This window comes from Lutra lutra, chromosome 6, assembly GCF_902655055.1.
Source record: "Lutra lutra chromosome 6, mLutLut1.2, whole genome shotgun sequence".
In the NCBI taxonomy this organism is placed as follows: Eukaryota; Metazoa; Chordata; class Mammalia; order Carnivora; family Mustelidae; genus Lutra; species Lutra lutra.
In genome coordinates, this window is record NC_062283.1 from 53,198,480 (window position 1) to 53,215,301 (window position 16,822).

The window sequence follows — 16,822 nt, forward strand, 5'->3', positions numbered from 1 at the left end:
CCCTTGACCGAAGAACGGTCCTCTCCTCTATCGGGGAAGGTCGTCCTCTTCGACCGAGCGCGCAGCTTCGGGAGGGACGCACATGGAGCGGTGAGGGAGGAAGGGGACACCCGCCTAGCCAGCCAGATCAGCCGAATCAACCCTGGCGATCAATGGGGTGACAGATGTCGCAGCCAGATCGCCCTCACATCCGAGGGACCACGGCTGCGCACGAGCTATATAAACCCTAAAGCCAATTTTACTTTTAGCATAGGTCGAGTTTCCTTAACCATACCGGATCTCTAACAGGTCTTTTCTAACTAAAGTTGTAATCTAACCAACAGTTTAAAGCCATTTTATGTCTCGCAAAGCTAAAATTTGTTTTGAAACCTGCTTGAATTTGGGCTGTTTTCATAGTATCCAGAATGCCTTGCAGATGGGTGGGGCATGCTAAACATTGCGGTCCCTATTGGTGAAACTTCCCGGAGCCTCGCCCATCCGAGCGCCTTCTGGCGGCCAACCCGGCCCGCCTTGCTGCAGACCGCTCGCCGAGCGCTTTGTGCAGCTCCCTGTGCTCCGAGCGGACTTCAGGTCTGTCTCCCTCCTGCCGCCCCTCTCTCCGCGCCGCGTTTCTCCTCCCCTCCGCTCCTCGGCCCCAAGCCTCCTACTCCATCGTCCGTCGCAACTCTCTCCAGCTCCCCATTCAGTCCTCGTCTCCCTCCCTCCTGTCCCTTTGGCGCTTCTGCCCCCTGGGCTGACGTGGGCTCCTAGGATTGGGCTGGGGTCATTCTTGGCTCCGAGTGCGTATTATTTTTATTAACCCGCTCTGCGGAGTCTAAATCCACGGGTTTCAGTGGACGACTAGCGCGGATCCTCCCGAAGCCCCGGTGTAGCGTGGGCTGAGCGGGGACCGGAGTAGCCCAGGACTCTGGTTTCGGGCGGCCGAGCCCGAGGCCTGGGCGCATTCCGAAGGTGGGAGGTGCAGTTCCCAGCTGGGGCGGGGGATGTGCGGGACCCGGGGCGGGGTGGGGAGAAGCTACCGCAGGTTGGATGGGGGACGCGCATTTTGCAGACAATAGAATCGCTCGGCGCGTCAACCTCCCCGTTGCTGTGATAACCAAGTAAGATGTTGCTGTGAGAGCGTGAATTCTTGCAAGGGTTCCGAAGGGTGCACACTTCCGCGCGGCCCCCCGCGTCTTGCCTCTCCAGCCCGAATCTGGAAAATTTTAAATTTTCAAGGTCAAAGTATATGATGTTCTGAATCTATGAAGTATCTCACTGCTGGCACAAATGTCTGTATAACCAATGTCCCCAGCTTCCCAAGATCCAGAATAAGGAATCATAAGTAGACACGGTATGAAAACCAAGGTGGTTGTTTCTTTTAATATTTGGAAATGGTGGTAGGTTTTTATGGAGTGAGGGAAAACGCAGTCATTTAAAAAAAAAAAAAAAAAAAAGGCGAAAACCCCCACCAAAAACCGATTTCCTGTGCCAAAATCCTGAATATTCATTTAGCCCGTGAGCGCCGAATTGAAGACAGGACACAAGACTGCTCGTTTAAGAGGAGCTGCGCATTTGTTTTTTGTTTTGTTTTGTTTTTGTTTGTTTTTGGTTTTTTCCAGAAAGCCTGAAAGGCCATCATGGCAGCGAAGCCCAAACTCCACTATCCTAATGGAAGAGGCCGGATGGAATCCGTAAGATGGGTTTTAGCTGCCGCCGGAGTCGAGGTACCCTATATGCTGTTTCTTCACAGATTTGTCGTACAACTTTGAGACTTTTGAGGAAAACATCAATGGCGGAGTCCTGTTCTCACTCTCTCCCCCCCTAACACAGACAGGCTTGGTTGAGTCAGAAGACGCCCTCCTTGCCAGTGTTATTTTTCTTTAAAAATGGAATGTGGTCGATGGAATTTTATTTTACTTTAGACTTTTACGTAATCATTAGCTTCTGATCTGCCACCAGTAAGAATTTATTAATAAGGAGGAAAGGAATGAACCTGAAATTTGCCAGGGAAGACTTTTGTTAATTAACACAATCTGTAGGTAAATTTCCTCTTCACTTAAATGGCTTCTAACTGGTAGCCTTCTTGTCTGTCTGCCTCTGGTGTAGGCTTTGACCCACAGTGTTTTTATCTTTCTTTTTGTTCTCTTAGCTTCTTATTTATGGAAATGTTCCAGTTGGTACAGAGCTTGAGAAAACATTGCCACACGTTTCCCCTCATCCAGTTTCAATAGTCATTTGCTTTAAAATGCTGCTCTGCTCTCCTCCATCTCCTCCATTTGATTTTGTGGGAATATTTTAAAGCAAAATCCAAGCATCATATCCTTTCATCTGTAATGAGTGTTTCAGTTTTTATCTGTAAAAGATGAGGATTTTACAACGCAACCACAATACCGCAATCACACCCAACAAAATTAACAGTTCCTTATTAATATCTGAAGAGCCTGATTGTCTCAAACAGGTCTTTTTATAGTAAGTTTATTCCAGCCTGGATCTAAATCACGCCCACACATTGCATTTGGTTATGTTTCTTTCAGTATTTTTAAAATCTGTAACAGTTTCCTCTGCATTTTTTAAAACTAAACTTTTTATTTGGGAATAATTTTAAATGTAAAGTGAAGTTGTAAAGACAGTGCATATAATGGCGACTGAGTCTTCCCTAATGATACCATCTTACATAATCATGTCAAAACTAAGAAATTGACATTGGTGCCCAACTACACTGCAGACTATTTGAATTTAACGAGTTTTCCAATCATGTCCTTTACTGTTGTTAGATGCAACATTATACTCAGTCACTGTGTTTCCTTAAGTCTCTCTCAATATCACAGTTCCTCAGTCTTTCTTTTATTTCATGATGTTGACGGTTTTGAAAACTACTGATCAGAATTTTTGTAGAACTCCCTGGTTTGGGTTTGTTTGTTTTCTCATGATTGTACTGGGGTTTGGGACTTGGGGGAAGACTAACACAGAAGTCAAGTGCCCTTCTCGTTACATCATATTAGGGGTGATATTAACATGAGTTATCCCTGGTGCTGTTAACCTTGGTCACTTGGCTAAGGTCATGTCTGCCAGGTTTCTTCATTGTAAAGGGATTATTTTCCCCTTTATTATTTCCAAACAAGTCATTAAGTTCAGTTCACACTCAGAAGGACAGGCATTAAACCCCACCTCCTGGAGGGGGAGGCATCTGCATTTAGAATTCTTACATAAGAGAGATTTTTTTTTTCTCCTCCATTTATCTAGTCAAGCATTTCTTTCTATCAGTATGGGCGTAAGTATATAGCATTTACTTTATGCTTCGTGTTATAATCCAATAATGTTTTCTTGTCCAAATCATCCCATTTTGGCCATTTGCTGTTTCGGGTTGGCTCCACGGCTCCACGCTCCCTTTCTTTTCTTACCCTTCAGCTCTCTCTTACGTTCTGTCACTTCAGGACGCTCCAGGCTCTTCTTCTGTCTTCCTTGCCCCGGCCCTAGAATCTGGTATTTCCCCAAGGAATCCTGGTCCCTTTTGCCGGCAAGTGGTTTTAGCAACCAAGAGCTGAGTGCCAAGTGTCTGTATTTGTTTTTTTGCCATTTCTTTGTGGAAGAAACTGTCCTATATAATTTACCCCATTCTGGATTTGGCTGCCTTACCCTCATTTTAACATATTCTTCTCTTCCTGTATCTCCTGTTAACTGCTAGTTGAACCCAGAGCTGTCATCATGGCTCACTTTTTCTCTCTAAACCTTTTTTTTTCCTTTTTTGCCTGCCAGACACATGTAATAAACATGTGTTTATTACACAGCATCAAGGGATGCCTGATGTCTTTCTCCCTTTTCAGAAGAGCTGAGCTTGATCCCGTGTTCCAGAGATGTCAGCCTGGTCCACACATTGCAAAATTTCCTCGATTACCTTCTCAACTAGGGGTTTATTTTTCATCACCGTTGTTAAGGGATTACAAAATGGTGATTTTTCTGTTTCTATGAATGTATCTGAATTTATTAACTGTGTTTCTCTTACAAAGAGTAATTTTTTAAAAAGATTTTATTTATTTATTTGACAGAGATCACAAGCAGGCAGAGAGGCAGGCAGAGAGAGAGGAGGAAGCAGGCTCCCTGCCGAGCAGAGAGCCTGATATGGGGCTCCCTCCCAGGACCCTGGGATCATGACCTGAGCTGAAGGCAGAGGCTTTAATCCACTGAGCCATCCAGGTGCCCCACAAAGAGTAATTATTTTTTAAAAGATTTTATTTATTTATTTTACAGACAGAGATCACAAGTAGGCAGAGAGGCAGGCAGAGAGAGGAGGAAGCAGGCCCCTCGCTGAGCAGAAAGCCCAATGGGGGACTTGATCCAGGACCCCAGATCACGACCCCAGCAGAAGGCAGAGGCTTTAACCCACTGAGCCTCCCAGGTGCCCCCAAAGAGTAATTTTTAATTCCCTTGAAGTACAGTTCATATGGGAAAGATCAGGTAAATGCTTGATGTAGTCTCTTCATCGATTTTCAGAATACTTGGTCGTTACCCTAGCAACCTCCAAAGATGGCACATTGTTGGGTTTGAGGCTTTGTGTTTTGTTTGGTTGGTTTGGGTTTTGATTTCTTTGCATATCTTTTTTTTTTCCTTTTTTTTTTTTTTTTTTTTAGGATTTTACTTATTTATTTATTTGTCAGAGCAAGAGAGAGAGCGCAAGTAGGCAGAGTGGCAGGCAGAGAAAGAGAGAGAAGCAGTCTGCCCGCTGAGCAGGGAGCCCAGCGTGGGGCAGCGGTTAATCGACTGAGCCACCCAGGCATCCCTTTGTGTATCATTCTAACTCCTTGTACGGTGTGTTAAAATTTGCTAAATTAGTTAATATCATTTTTATGTACAAATTCTAACTTCTGACTTCTCTTGGTAAGTCTGAAGATCTGATGGTACTAGGCCCTCGTTTTCAGAGGGTAATAATTGCTAAATCTGAGTAAGGAAGGACTGCCACTATAGATGGACCTTTCTAGTTGATCACGCTCCCCATCATTTCCCTGTTGTCTCAGGATAGATTTTCTAGTTGTGTTAAGGGGTGAGTGAAAAAATTCTTGGTTCCATGTCCTGAATCTGGTTGGCTTATTGAAGTCACCTGTCTTTCCCCTGTGTGTTTCTGAGTTTGAAGTTCTGGCTTATTTAAGAGGTTTGCAATGGGTGTCTTACTTGTGCGTTTAATATAATCCTTTGCCAAACCCTCTCTTTCCAACCTTCATTCTCCCCTATTCCTCCTACTCCCCTGTATATGTGTCAAGATTCTTGGTGACAGCAGTAGAAAAGCCAACCCTAAGTAAGTTAAAAAAAATAAACAACAACAAAAAACAAAACATGGGTCCCATGACCAGTCACCGTGGGCAGACAGGTGAGGTAGAGTATTGGCCCAGCGGGTCCCAAGCCCACCCTTCTGACGTGTGTGGAGGGAACTAGATTAGCCTCCCTAACTAGGGGCTGGCCACATGGTTTATAGAAGCCGTTCCCCAAAGATAGTACTGGTGACGAGACCTCCATCCAAAAAGCACATGTTTAGTTAAGCACACAGATCTGAACAGTTGTGGAGAACACGCTGGCAGCCTGCTGGTTAAGTTCATGGTTCCTAATGTCACAGCGCTGAGTTGAGCCTGTCATGTAAAGCACACACATCTGAGTGACTCGGTAACCAAAACCTGCTGAAAGGCAGCCCACCTGATTCGGACACTCGACATCCTCGCTCTCAGTCAGTGGCTTTGGGTCCGTAGATGTCGCTCTCTGCCAAGTGTTGCTTCATTGCTGCTTGGGGCTTAAATTACCTGAAGACCCCCCAGAAACCCAGTCCAATCCCCCTGAAAAATTTGGGAAAGTAACACATATAAAAGAAGACTCAAGTGCTACAAACTCCTCATTCAGGGCTTCTGGGCCATTCATGTAAAACTGACAGTGTGGATAAGGGAGTGGTAAGCAGGAGAGCAGGTCTGCAGAATATCCCACTGGGAAGGGTACCCTTGTTAGGGAGCAAAGGCCACTGATTATGTAGATAGAAATCGAGACACGGTGTCTGTCCTTGAAGCCTCACACACAATACTTGAGTCACCAAGCTCCCTCCAAGGTCTGCCTTGTGATTTTTTTCTTCCCTCTCCTACCCTCTCATCTATCTGCACTTCCGTGCTGGCTTCTTACTGAACACGTTTTGTAAAGCTGAGGATAGATTGTCCCTGGTGAGAAATCACACACATCTTGCATGATGTTCCCAAGAAGTCAGAAGCCAGAATCAGAACCCTTTAGAAAGATTGGCTTTAAGAAATGTGCGTTTCTAGCCTCAGCTGTGGATCTCCAAAGAGTGGGCTTGAGTTCTCACACACACACATATACACAGATGCACACATGTCAACGTACACACACATGCACACACACACTTTCCTATATGCTTTAAATGATCGTGGTTATAAAAGTTTGCAAGGTGTAGTATGGAGGGAGTACCACCTGCACTACATCTGGCTGTTGCACAAGTGCCCTGAACATTTTTTTTTTTAAGATTTTATTATTTATTGGAGAGGAAGAGGGAGAAGCAGGCCCTACACGGAGCAGGGAGCCCGATGAGGGATTCAATCCCAGGACCCTGAAATCATGACCCAAGCGGAAGGCAGGTACCCTGGTGCCCTGCCCTGAACATTCTTGCCCAGAGGTTGCTGCTCAGGGGGCACCAGATGGTGATCCTGCCAGACCCCTCTCACACCACGAGGATCCCGGCGAGTAGCAGAAGCCATACCTATACCCCATTATCTGGGTTCAACTCCCCCATCAAGTGGCTGAGCCAGAAGAGGGGAGGATTGCTGATTTGTGCTAATCAGCTCTGCCCCTCCCTAGGATGATTCGGAGGAGAAACACGGGGACAGACATGGGTGGGGAGTTGTCGGGGGACTTGGTGAGAGGAGGTCTCCCCTTCCGGACATGAAGCACATTACAGCATTAGAACACTTTTTTTTTAATGTCCAAGAAGAACATGCTTCCACCATTTCTTTTCCCCCCAGCTTTTTAATTTGAAAACTTTCAAACCTACAGAAAAGTTATAATAGGATAATGGACACCTTTGAACTCAGTGCACTAATTGTTAACATTTTCCTACATTTGCTTTCTCCCCGCGCCCCACCCCTGCCCCTGCCTTGCTTTTTTTTTTTTTAATCAACCATGTGAAGGAAGTTGTAGACATCAACATGTATTTTCCTCCTAAAAAAAAGTAATTGTGCTAATAACCACAGTATCATTGTCACAACTAATAAAATTAATACTAATTTTGCAGTAGCGGTATATGATCCATATTGAAAAGTTCCATACTGTCCCCCAGATGTCTATATTCCTGTTACCTGTGTAGCAGTTTTAACTGCCACTCCCATTCCCTGCCCCCAATATCCAGGACCTAATCAGGATTCAGGTGTTTGGTTATTTTGTCTCTTTAGTCTGTTTTCATCTAGAATAGTATCTACTTTTTATTCCTTTTTTCCTCCCATACTTGACTTAACTGAGAAGAAGTGTGTAAAAAAGAAAGTGACTCTTTTGCATGAACTTGGAAACCAAATTCCATAAAGAAGAATTATCTGAGGAGGGGTGCCTGGCTAAAGTTGAAATCTCTTTTATTTTATTTATTTTGGCTTTTTTTTTTTTTTTTTTTTTTCCCAGAGAGACACAGCAAGAGAGGAAACATAAGCAAGGGGAGTGGGAGAGGGAGAAGCAGGCTTCTCACTGAGCAGGGAACCCGATGTGGGGCTCGATCCCAGGACCCTGGGATCATGACCTGAACCAAAGGCAGACGCTTAACAACTGACCACCCAGGCACCCTGAAATCTCTTTTAAATAAAGATTTGTCCTTGGATAATGGAGCTCAAATTTTCAGTCAAGAAGTGAATGGAAGTCTAGAAAAGGGGAGCCAGATAAGTGGTGAGGAGGTCAGAGAATGGCAGGAGGTCAGGGAATGGCAGAGGCAAATCCCTCAAACCTGCTGTTCTGAAAACTTGCACACCCAGGAGAGGCTTAAACACAAAATAAATTGTTGTTTAAAGATTTTATTTATTTGAGAGAGAGAGAGAGAGCATGAGCAGAGGGAAGACTCAGAGGAAGAGGGAAAAGCAGACTCTCCGCAGAGCAGGGAGGCCAACATGAGGCTCATCCCAGGACCCCGGGATCATGACCCAAGCTGAAGGCAGACGTTAACCTACTGAGCCACCCAGGTGCCCCCAAAACAAGTTTTCTGTAGGTTTGAAAGAGTCAGCCGTATTTGTTACAGAGTGCCCCACATTCTGCACATGCCTGATTTTCACTTTGCATTTAGATCTGGGTCACAGTGTTAACCGTGCCCTTCTCATTGGGTCACAGCAGGAAGCACACAACATATCCGTGTCCCCCAATGGGGAGCTAAGTTTGATCACTTGGTTAGATAGATGGTGAGATCTCCAGATCCTTCCACCACAAAGCTACATTTTTCCTTTCTCATAATTAGCTTGCGGGATGAGACTTCAAGGTTGTCTGAATATTCTCCACCTTTATAACTCAGTGATTTCAGCATCCTTCTTGATCCTTATCAGAATCAGTTGTAGATTACAGATTGGTGATATCCTTATTTTATCATTGGTTAGCACTAATTCTTCTGTAAAAAAGAACTTTCCCTTCCACCTTTTTGAGTATCGTCACGTAAGGACACAGGGATTTTTTTGTTGTTGTTACTGGTATGTGTAATGATCCCTAAGTGACATTACTCTTCTGATGCTTGCCTAGGGACTCCCTCTCAAGTAGGGTCCTGCATGCCTTTGCCGTATCTTATCTGTGTTTGAGCTCGTCTTTGCTTTCTAATCTACCAGCAACAACCTTTTCTCCAAGGAGCCCTGGTTGCTTTTAGTGGGAAACCAAGATGTGGGTGCTAAGTGTGCTCATTCTCTCTGCTTCTGAGACAGTTTGACTTGGTATTTTCAGTCCTGATCCTATAATGACCTATGCCTTCTTGGGGCGGGGGGCGGGTATCTTTTTTTTTTTTTTTTTAATTTAGTTTGATGAAGAATTCTTAGAAACAAAAGAACAGTTGCAGAAGTTGCAGGATGGTGAGTATGGAAATGAAACAACTGTTGGTAATACTGATTTTTCCTTCAGGTTTTCTTTTTAAAAGATTTATTTTTAGAGCATGTGCATGTGTGCATGCAAGTGGGGGAGGGGAGGGACAGAGGGAGAGGGAGAGAGAGAATCCTAAAGCTGACTCCTTGAGCTGAGCATGATATGATGCCCAATTTGGGGCTTGACCTCACAACCCTGAGATCAGGACTGAGCCAAAATCAAGAGTCGGACACTCAAGTGACTGCGCCGCCCAGGCGCCCCAATAATGATTTTAAGAACTGATTTTTATGTGGAAGGGCAAAGATGTTGACATGAACACTCAGAGCAGTATCCTAAAACCAAAGGGGAGAAAGAACTAAAATTGCCAGTAAATCACTTTTAGTCAGTAATTCCCTGAGAGTTGAAGGGAATGAACTGTTAGGTAAACAGCTCTTCTCCATCCCTTTTTCCTCTTCCTGCCCTCCTCTGACTGCTCCCGCCCCTCTTTTTTGCTCTCCTTCATCCCTTCCCTCATTTTCATATTCCATACCTCACTTCTTCCAAATTGTCTGGGGCACCGGTGTTTGCTTGAAGTATACAGCCAGAAGTCCCCATTTACACTGGGCCGCCTTTCTGTGGTGCATAGCAGACAGAAATGAATTCAGTGAAAGGCCCCCCTTACACTCCTGGTCGGCCCCACTCCCACCATGCGTGCCCAGGCTCTGTAAGGAATACCCAGCAACTGTAAGTAGCCTCCCTCCCAATCATCAGCAGGGGGTCTCGGCCCAGCTAAAGGCTTCCTAGCCAGGGACCAGCTGCAGTGGCAGCCTTCATATGTAACACTGGCCTGATGTCACTGGGCATGTGTGGAGTACTCATCTCCTCCAGACCCTCAGGTACCGTCCCAATCCTTGAGCCCCTTGAAAACTGGGCTAGATCCTGTATTTCCCTCTCTGCAAATATAAACAGCAAACCTTAATACAGGTTTGTTGGAGAAAGCAATAAGCTGCTCTCGATCACTGACAGTGAACTTGGTTGTACATGGTCTGTGGCTAGGGCGTACATGAATGCCGGTTGGTGACTTTGGTTTTATGCTCAGATTTTCTAAAGCTGTGCCATCAGTAGAACATTCTACAGCAGTGGAAACATCCTGTTCTCAGTCCAGTGTAGTAGTTGCTAGCCACGTGTGTCTACTCAGCGCTTGAAATGTGTCAAACATGCTTAAGGAATGGAATTCTAAATTTTTCAGAATTTTGATTACATGTAGGTTTCACTAGACACGTACACCTGCTGGCAGCCGTGTTGGCCAAGGCAGCTCTGCAGAAATATCTTCACTGCATTCCCCCCTGCCCCTTGCCCCAGTGGGTAAGTATTTCCCCCTGCAGTGAAAAATGAAAAAGGAAGGTTTAGAACAGTGCTGGTTTTCAGGCTTCTTTGAGGGTTCAGTGTGCACCCCTGAATGAAGTTGAGGTTATCTGGGAGTTTCACACGGGTCCCTTTTCATGCAGTTGGGCGTGGTTAGGGGCACGGGGACAGGGAAGAGATCAGTATTAACTCCGGGTCTCCATTCTTAGGTAACCACCTGCTGTTCCAACAAGTGCCAATGGTTGAAATTGACGGGATGAAGCTGGTGCAGACCCGAAGCATCCTTCACTACATAGCAGATAAACACCACCTCTTCGGCAAGGACCTCAAGGAGAGAACCCTGTACAGTGTCCCATCACAAGTGTTCTCGCTTGTCATTCACTGAAACCTTAGCTGATAAGCGGTCTCTACAGCACGGCCATCTCCTTTGTGCCTTGTATTGTTAGTGTAAATGGGGAAGAATCAGTACAGAGGGTCTGGGTAAAACGAAAGAGAAGAATTGAGTTCAGATGCTGGATCCTCTCTCTGGGGCGTGATTGTTTCAGGTTTCAGCATCTTTCAGTGCTTCGATGCTGCTTTTTACTTTCCTCGCAAATTTATTATCACAAAGCACGAAGAACAGGAAGCTGCTATGCCATGATTCAAGGCCAGGGATACTGTGCCTTGATTATAATTTTGATTATATTTTTGAACGCAAAGCCCGTTCCTTATACCTCCTAAGATGTGTGATCTAGGGCGAGGTGCTGGGTTCCACAGTCCCACCGTGTGTCCCGTGCAGTGTACAGATAGCGCATACCTGATGATGTCATTGGAGTCCATGAAATAATGGGTGTAGAGCATTTAGCACACCAAGCAGTCCATAAATGATACCCGTTATTTTTATAAATCTGAAATTCCACCCATACCAACCATGGGTACTAGAGTAAGGGTAGGGGCCCGGAAGAGGGGGAATATCATGATTCTTGTGCTTACTGATTTGTGATGGATTTTTCTGAATTACAACTAGAATTGACTTTGCATCTTTGCTCTTGGAGGCAGATATAGATTAATGCTTCTGGGTTGCCAGAATCTTAAGAGAAAAGCACTCTGAATTCTTAGTCCTGGAAGCCGATGAGTTCAAAGAAGGGGAAACTGAGGAAACTTCCGTTTTGTTTTGTTTTAAGGATTGACATGTACGTGGAGGGAACACTAGATCTGCTGGAATTGATTATCATGCATCCTTTTCTAAAACCAGATGACCAACAAAAGGAAGTGGTTAACATGGCCCAGAAGGCTATAATTAGATACTTTCCTGTGTTTGAAAAGGTAGGTGGCAGAGAAGCCCATGAGCGCAGCCTAACCAGATGACCAAGGGAGGTGACGGTAGCCGTCAGCACAAAGCAGGGATGTTTTGGAGCCCCTCAGATGCTCCTTGGGCCGTACTATTCTAGAAGCCTGGGGAAAACACGGGTTCACCCCATGTGTGTGTTACTGTCCTTACATTCACCATGAGCCCACCCTGTGGGAGATACAGAAGAGCAAAAACTACCTATTCCTTCCTTCTTTCATCCCACAAACCTTTGTGGAATAGCCGTTGTGTGTCAGATATCCTACCTGATGGTTCGATGTGATGAGAAGACCATTGTTGTTTTGTTTCTCTTCCCTTTGCTCTTTTTGCTTCCTGTTTTGTTACTTTCCTCGTCTTATTAATAATATATCTGCTTTTCTGAGCCTCAGAGTCTTTTTCTCCACAGAGAGGAATGGTTTTCAATGTTTCTGTTAAAAAAAGAAGTATAAAAGTAGGGAATTGGTAGATCTCCTCTTGCCATCTTTGTGGAATTAGATTTAAGAAGGAGAGGTATTTTCTGGGTTTTTCCGTTGCTTGGTGTAATGGTCCCTTGCCCACAGGCACTTGGTGAATGTAAAATATGATAATGTAGAAATGTGGGTGTGATGAGGGAGGAGCAGGTGGCTTGGTGAGGTTGCAGACTAAGTTGGGGCTCCTCCCAACACATCAGCTATGAACTGTTATCCCTTTGACACATAGTGGAATGGAATCCCAGGCAGCTTGAGGGACACTCCTAAGGTGGGGAGCCAGAATTGGACAGGCTTCAGACTATAATTCTGGATTCATTGTGCTCTCCCAGTCCGGCTTCAGTAGCTATATTTGACTGGGAGTTTATGGAGAGCCCCTGTCAGACACCACACACGCACACACACACGCACACTCACTTATGGGCATCCAAGAGTTCACTGCAAAGAAGATCCTCACTTCTCTAGCACTATTCCTTGCCTCTCCCCCATTATCATCTATCCCTATGAATCTCTGAACCTACATGCTCTCAAAATGGGCATCAAGATGAGCTCTGGAAGATAGGGAAGGAAGCCTACTTTTTTAATAGTCATGTCTAGTTAATGACTGAGTCTTGATGTTTACAGAAACACAGAGCTGCCAAGTGACATGAGACTCCTTGAAGGGAACCTGTTGCTTACATCTCATCCCCAAGCCTCCTGAATTTGTCACCCGTAATTCATTTCTATAGATACATTTATGGAATGGGTGTATCCTTTTGAAGCTCTGCTAAATCCAGAATTAATATTTTCTTCCCCTTCTCCCCTTCAGTGGTCATTCTGATACAAAGCAGATATGTTATGGTAGTTCTGTTTCTATACCCTGTGTGCATTTTCTTTCTGTCTGATACAGGGAGCCTCCTCTTAGTTGATATTATTTATAAAATACTCAGATACTGCACTGATTCAACAGTTTAATCAGTTTCTCCATGTGAAGTATTGTAAGCAATGCAAAATATTTGTATCCTGTAGGTTTTAAGAGATCATGGGCAAAGGTTTCTCGTTGGTAACCAGCTGAGCCTTGCAGATGTGATTCTACTACAAACTATTTTGGCTCTAGAAGAGAAAATCCCCAATATCCTGTCTGCGTTTCCTCATCTCCAGGTAAATAAAACCATGTTTTAGAACATTGGCCCAAAACTCTTGGGCCTTCCTTCAATGTCTGTTGATTGGTTGGCTGGGGTGTGTTTGTACTTTTTTAGATTCTAGTTCGTGAAATGGAAGTACAGACTTGAAATGGTTTTTCTGGTCCCCAGATCTTTAGAGCTAAAAGATCACATACCTGTGCAAGGGATTTTAGCTTAGTTTTGTTTCATAACTACACTCTTGAAACAAACTCCATACACAGTTTGCCAGTGAAGCTTGCCTTAGTGGTAATTGCAGGGATGAGGGATTCCTCCTCTGTCTGTGCTGTATATATACAGACAGGAGAGCTTGAGGGTCAGTACCAAAAACAGTCTTATCATCAGGGTGTGGCTCCCAGTCTCAGAAATACTGTGCTCTCCAACTGGAAACATTCCAGCCTGAGTTCTGAGAGTTGATCAGTGACATGCAAAGAGTTCCCACCATTCCCCTTCTCAGAAATTTCAAGGAGAGACTTGCATGTGGCTCCACTTATTTCTCAGTATTATTCTGCTAAGATTGATCATAGAACTTCAAAGAAGTGGAGGGCTTTATTTTTTTGCTTTTTGTTTTTTTTTTTTAAGATTTTATTTATTTATTTGTCAGAGAGTGTGAGCATGTATACACACAAGCGAGGGGAATGGCAGGTAGAGGAAGAAGTAGGCTCCTTGCTGAGGAGGGGACTCTAGTCATTGACTATATTCCCTGGGCTGTACATTTCATTCTTAGGATTTATTCATTCCATAATTGGAAGCATATACCTCCCACTCCACCCATTTTGCCCATCCCCCTACTCCTATCTGGCAACCATCAGTTTGTTCTCTGTATTTATGTGTCTGTTTCTGTTTGTTTTGTTTTTTAAATTCCACATATAAATGAAATCATAATACTTGTTTTCCTCTGACTTATTTCCCTGAGTATCATACCTCTGCGTGCATCCATGTTGTCACAAATGGCAAAATTTCATTCTTTTTTATGGTCGAGTAATGTTCCTGTGTGTGTGTGTGTGTGTGTGTGTGTGTGTGTGTGTACCACATCTTCCTTATCCATCCGTCTGTGGTTGGACACTTAGGCTGCTTCCATAATTTGGCTATTATAAATTAGACCACAATAAACATAGGAGTGCATATATCTTTTCAAATTAGTGTTTTCATTTTCGTTGGGTAAATACCCAGTGATGGAATTACTAGATTGTATATTTCTATTTTTAATTTTTTGAGGAACTTCCATACTGTTTTCCACAGTGGCTACACCTAAATACAGTTTATTTTTTATTTATTTTTTATTTTTCATTTTTCTAAATATAGTTTTAATTAAAGGACTTCAGAATCTAATGCCAGATCTGAATTGAATTAAAGGGTCATTCATTCCTGCATTTAATCATTGATTAAAGGGTATTTTAAAAAGTCAGAATTTACAAAAATTTTATTAGACATGACAAATAATGAACCTTGGGTAAATCTTGAAATGATAAATCCTATAGAACAAGCTTCTAAATATTAGTACAGTATTGATAAAAGAGAAATTTGTCATTTAAATAGCTTTGACATAATTATTAGCTTTTGTCAGTATTAGCAATATATATATGTTTGTGTATCTTTGTGTGCATGCTTAAGGCTGTGCTTTGTACATTATAGACATTTAATAAATAGTAGTTTTTTGAATAAATGACTTCTTCGAAAAATTTAACTAGAATAATTAAATTTGATGGATATACACTTCTTCCTATGGTTGAAAAATATTGCTAGATCAAACAGACTTCTGTCTCAATTTCTGAGAATTGGTAAGATTTGACACTGAATGGACAATGTGATTTCCCTAAGTATGGTTTACATAAACATCTGGTGTCTGAGCCCTAAGCCATTAAAAATGCAACTGGCTATCTCCTGCACATAGCCAGAAAGAGGATTCATTTGCTAATAGGGGTAAAAAAGTACAAGGAAGCTGAATTTTAAAAAGGAAAGTGTGCTATATGATGACCTTTTAAAGTACTTTTATTTAAATGGCTCGTGCATTTTCTCTGAGTAGATCAATATATTTAAGGTACTGATTTTTCCTTCCTTTTTTCTCTTAAGCAAGCATCATAATCCTAATCTAAGCATCTTTAAAAAATTTTTTTAATCTCTGAAAAAAATTCATATGTTGATCTGAACTGTGAGGTTTGCGTACATAAAGCCTGGTCTAGATCCCAGCCATTGTGGACAGAAATCGTCAACAGTCCACACCAAGAGATCAGATCCCAAGCAGATGCTGGATTACATTTCCGGTTGGGTTCCTGTAACAAATACTTCTCGAACAGATTTTTTCATGGACCATTTTACACAACCGTATTTTCACAGTTACCTTTGCTTTCACATTACCTTTGCTGTTAACCTCGAACTGTTGTGTTTTCCTTTTACAGGAGTTTACGGTGAAAATAAGTAATATCCCTACAATTAAGAAATTTCTGGAACCTGGCAGCAAGAAGAAGCCTCCTCCCGATGACATCTATGTGAGAACCGTCTACAACATCTTTATGCCATAAAACATCACGTACATCTGTGAGTGAGAGCTAGCACCTAGAGATTTCTGTGTCCACAGTAGAATCTTAATTGATGCCCTGATCCCAGCTCTGTCATGGTGCTATGTATAACCTTTCCTTAGTTGGGTCTTTCATGCCGAGATCTTTTCTAGAAACATTCATTGACCTTTTGTTTTGTCCGGTGAATAATTGTTAACACCGCTTTTTCCTGAAAAGCCTTTTCGGAGAGGCTGGCATTTCAGTTAGATCTGATGTGGTGACTCATTTCCTGACAACTAGGCTGGGCAGGACCTTGTGTTCTCCCTTGAGCTTCTTTCCCCCTTCTTCTTATCCCTTTCTAAAAGCCCTCCAGTCTCTTCCTGAATTTTGGTGTTTAATGACAACAGAATATCTAGTGAATAATTCTTCTCAGCTATAATACATCTGTGGTAGTAATGAAGGCAGTCAATATTAGCCAAAATAAAGAATTTACAAATCACTGCCATGTTGCCAGAATTTTTTTTTATTAATTTTTTTGTAATCTGTAACATATTCCCATGGTTCAGAAATCAAGAGGACATAAAAGGGTGTAGAGTTGGAAGTGGTCTTTTTGGCCCTGCCCCCCAGCTGCACGGTTCTGCTCCCCACAGAACATAGTTATTGTTTGTATATCCCTCCGGTTGTATTTGATGCACACGTAAGGTAATTGTATATTACTTTTTTAAAAAAATATTTTTATTTATTTATTTGGCAGAGAGAGAGAGACAGGGAGAGAGAGAATACAAGCAGGGGAAGCAGGAGAGGGAGAAGCAGGCTTCCCACTGAGCGGGAAGCCCAATGTGGGGCTCAATGCCAGGACCCTGGGATCATGACCTGAGCTGAAGGCAGCTGCTTAACAACTGAGCCACCCAGGCGCCTCCGTATATATATTACTTATATCTTCTTACTATCTAAATGGCTATTTATAGGCTG

At 43.3% G+C, this 16,822-nt stretch overlaps 1 protein-coding gene and 1 long non-coding RNA gene across 3 annotated transcripts; both read left to right on the top strand.

The window, feature by feature from the left end:
- The first annotated feature begins 479 nt into the window (after positions 1–479).
- Positions 480–16,349, top strand: GSTA4 (glutathione S-transferase alpha 4). 2 transcript variants are annotated; one of them, XM_047732592.1, is made up of 7 exons: positions 480–570; positions 1,602–1,706; positions 8,993–9,044; positions 10,608–10,740; positions 11,562–11,703; positions 13,201–13,332; positions 15,752–16,349. In XM_047732592.1, exons 2-7 carry the CDS (start codon positions 1,620–1,622, stop codon positions 15,872–15,874), a joined length of 669 nt encoding a protein of 222 aa, XP_047588548.1. In that variant the 5' UTR covers positions 480–570; positions 1,602–1,619; the 3' UTR covers positions 15,875–16,349. The 2 variants fall into 2 exon arrangements, with proteins under 2 accessions (XP_047588548.1, XP_047588549.1); XM_047732593.1 differs by lacking the exon at positions 8,993–9,044.
- Positions 4,731–6,465, top strand: LOC125101953 (uncharacterized). Its single transcript, XR_007127987.1, has 2 exons — positions 4,731–6,142; positions 6,218–6,465. It is a non-coding gene; the product is annotated as an uncharacterized LOC125101953 (long non-coding RNA).
- Positions 16,350–16,822: the final 473 nt, after the last annotated feature.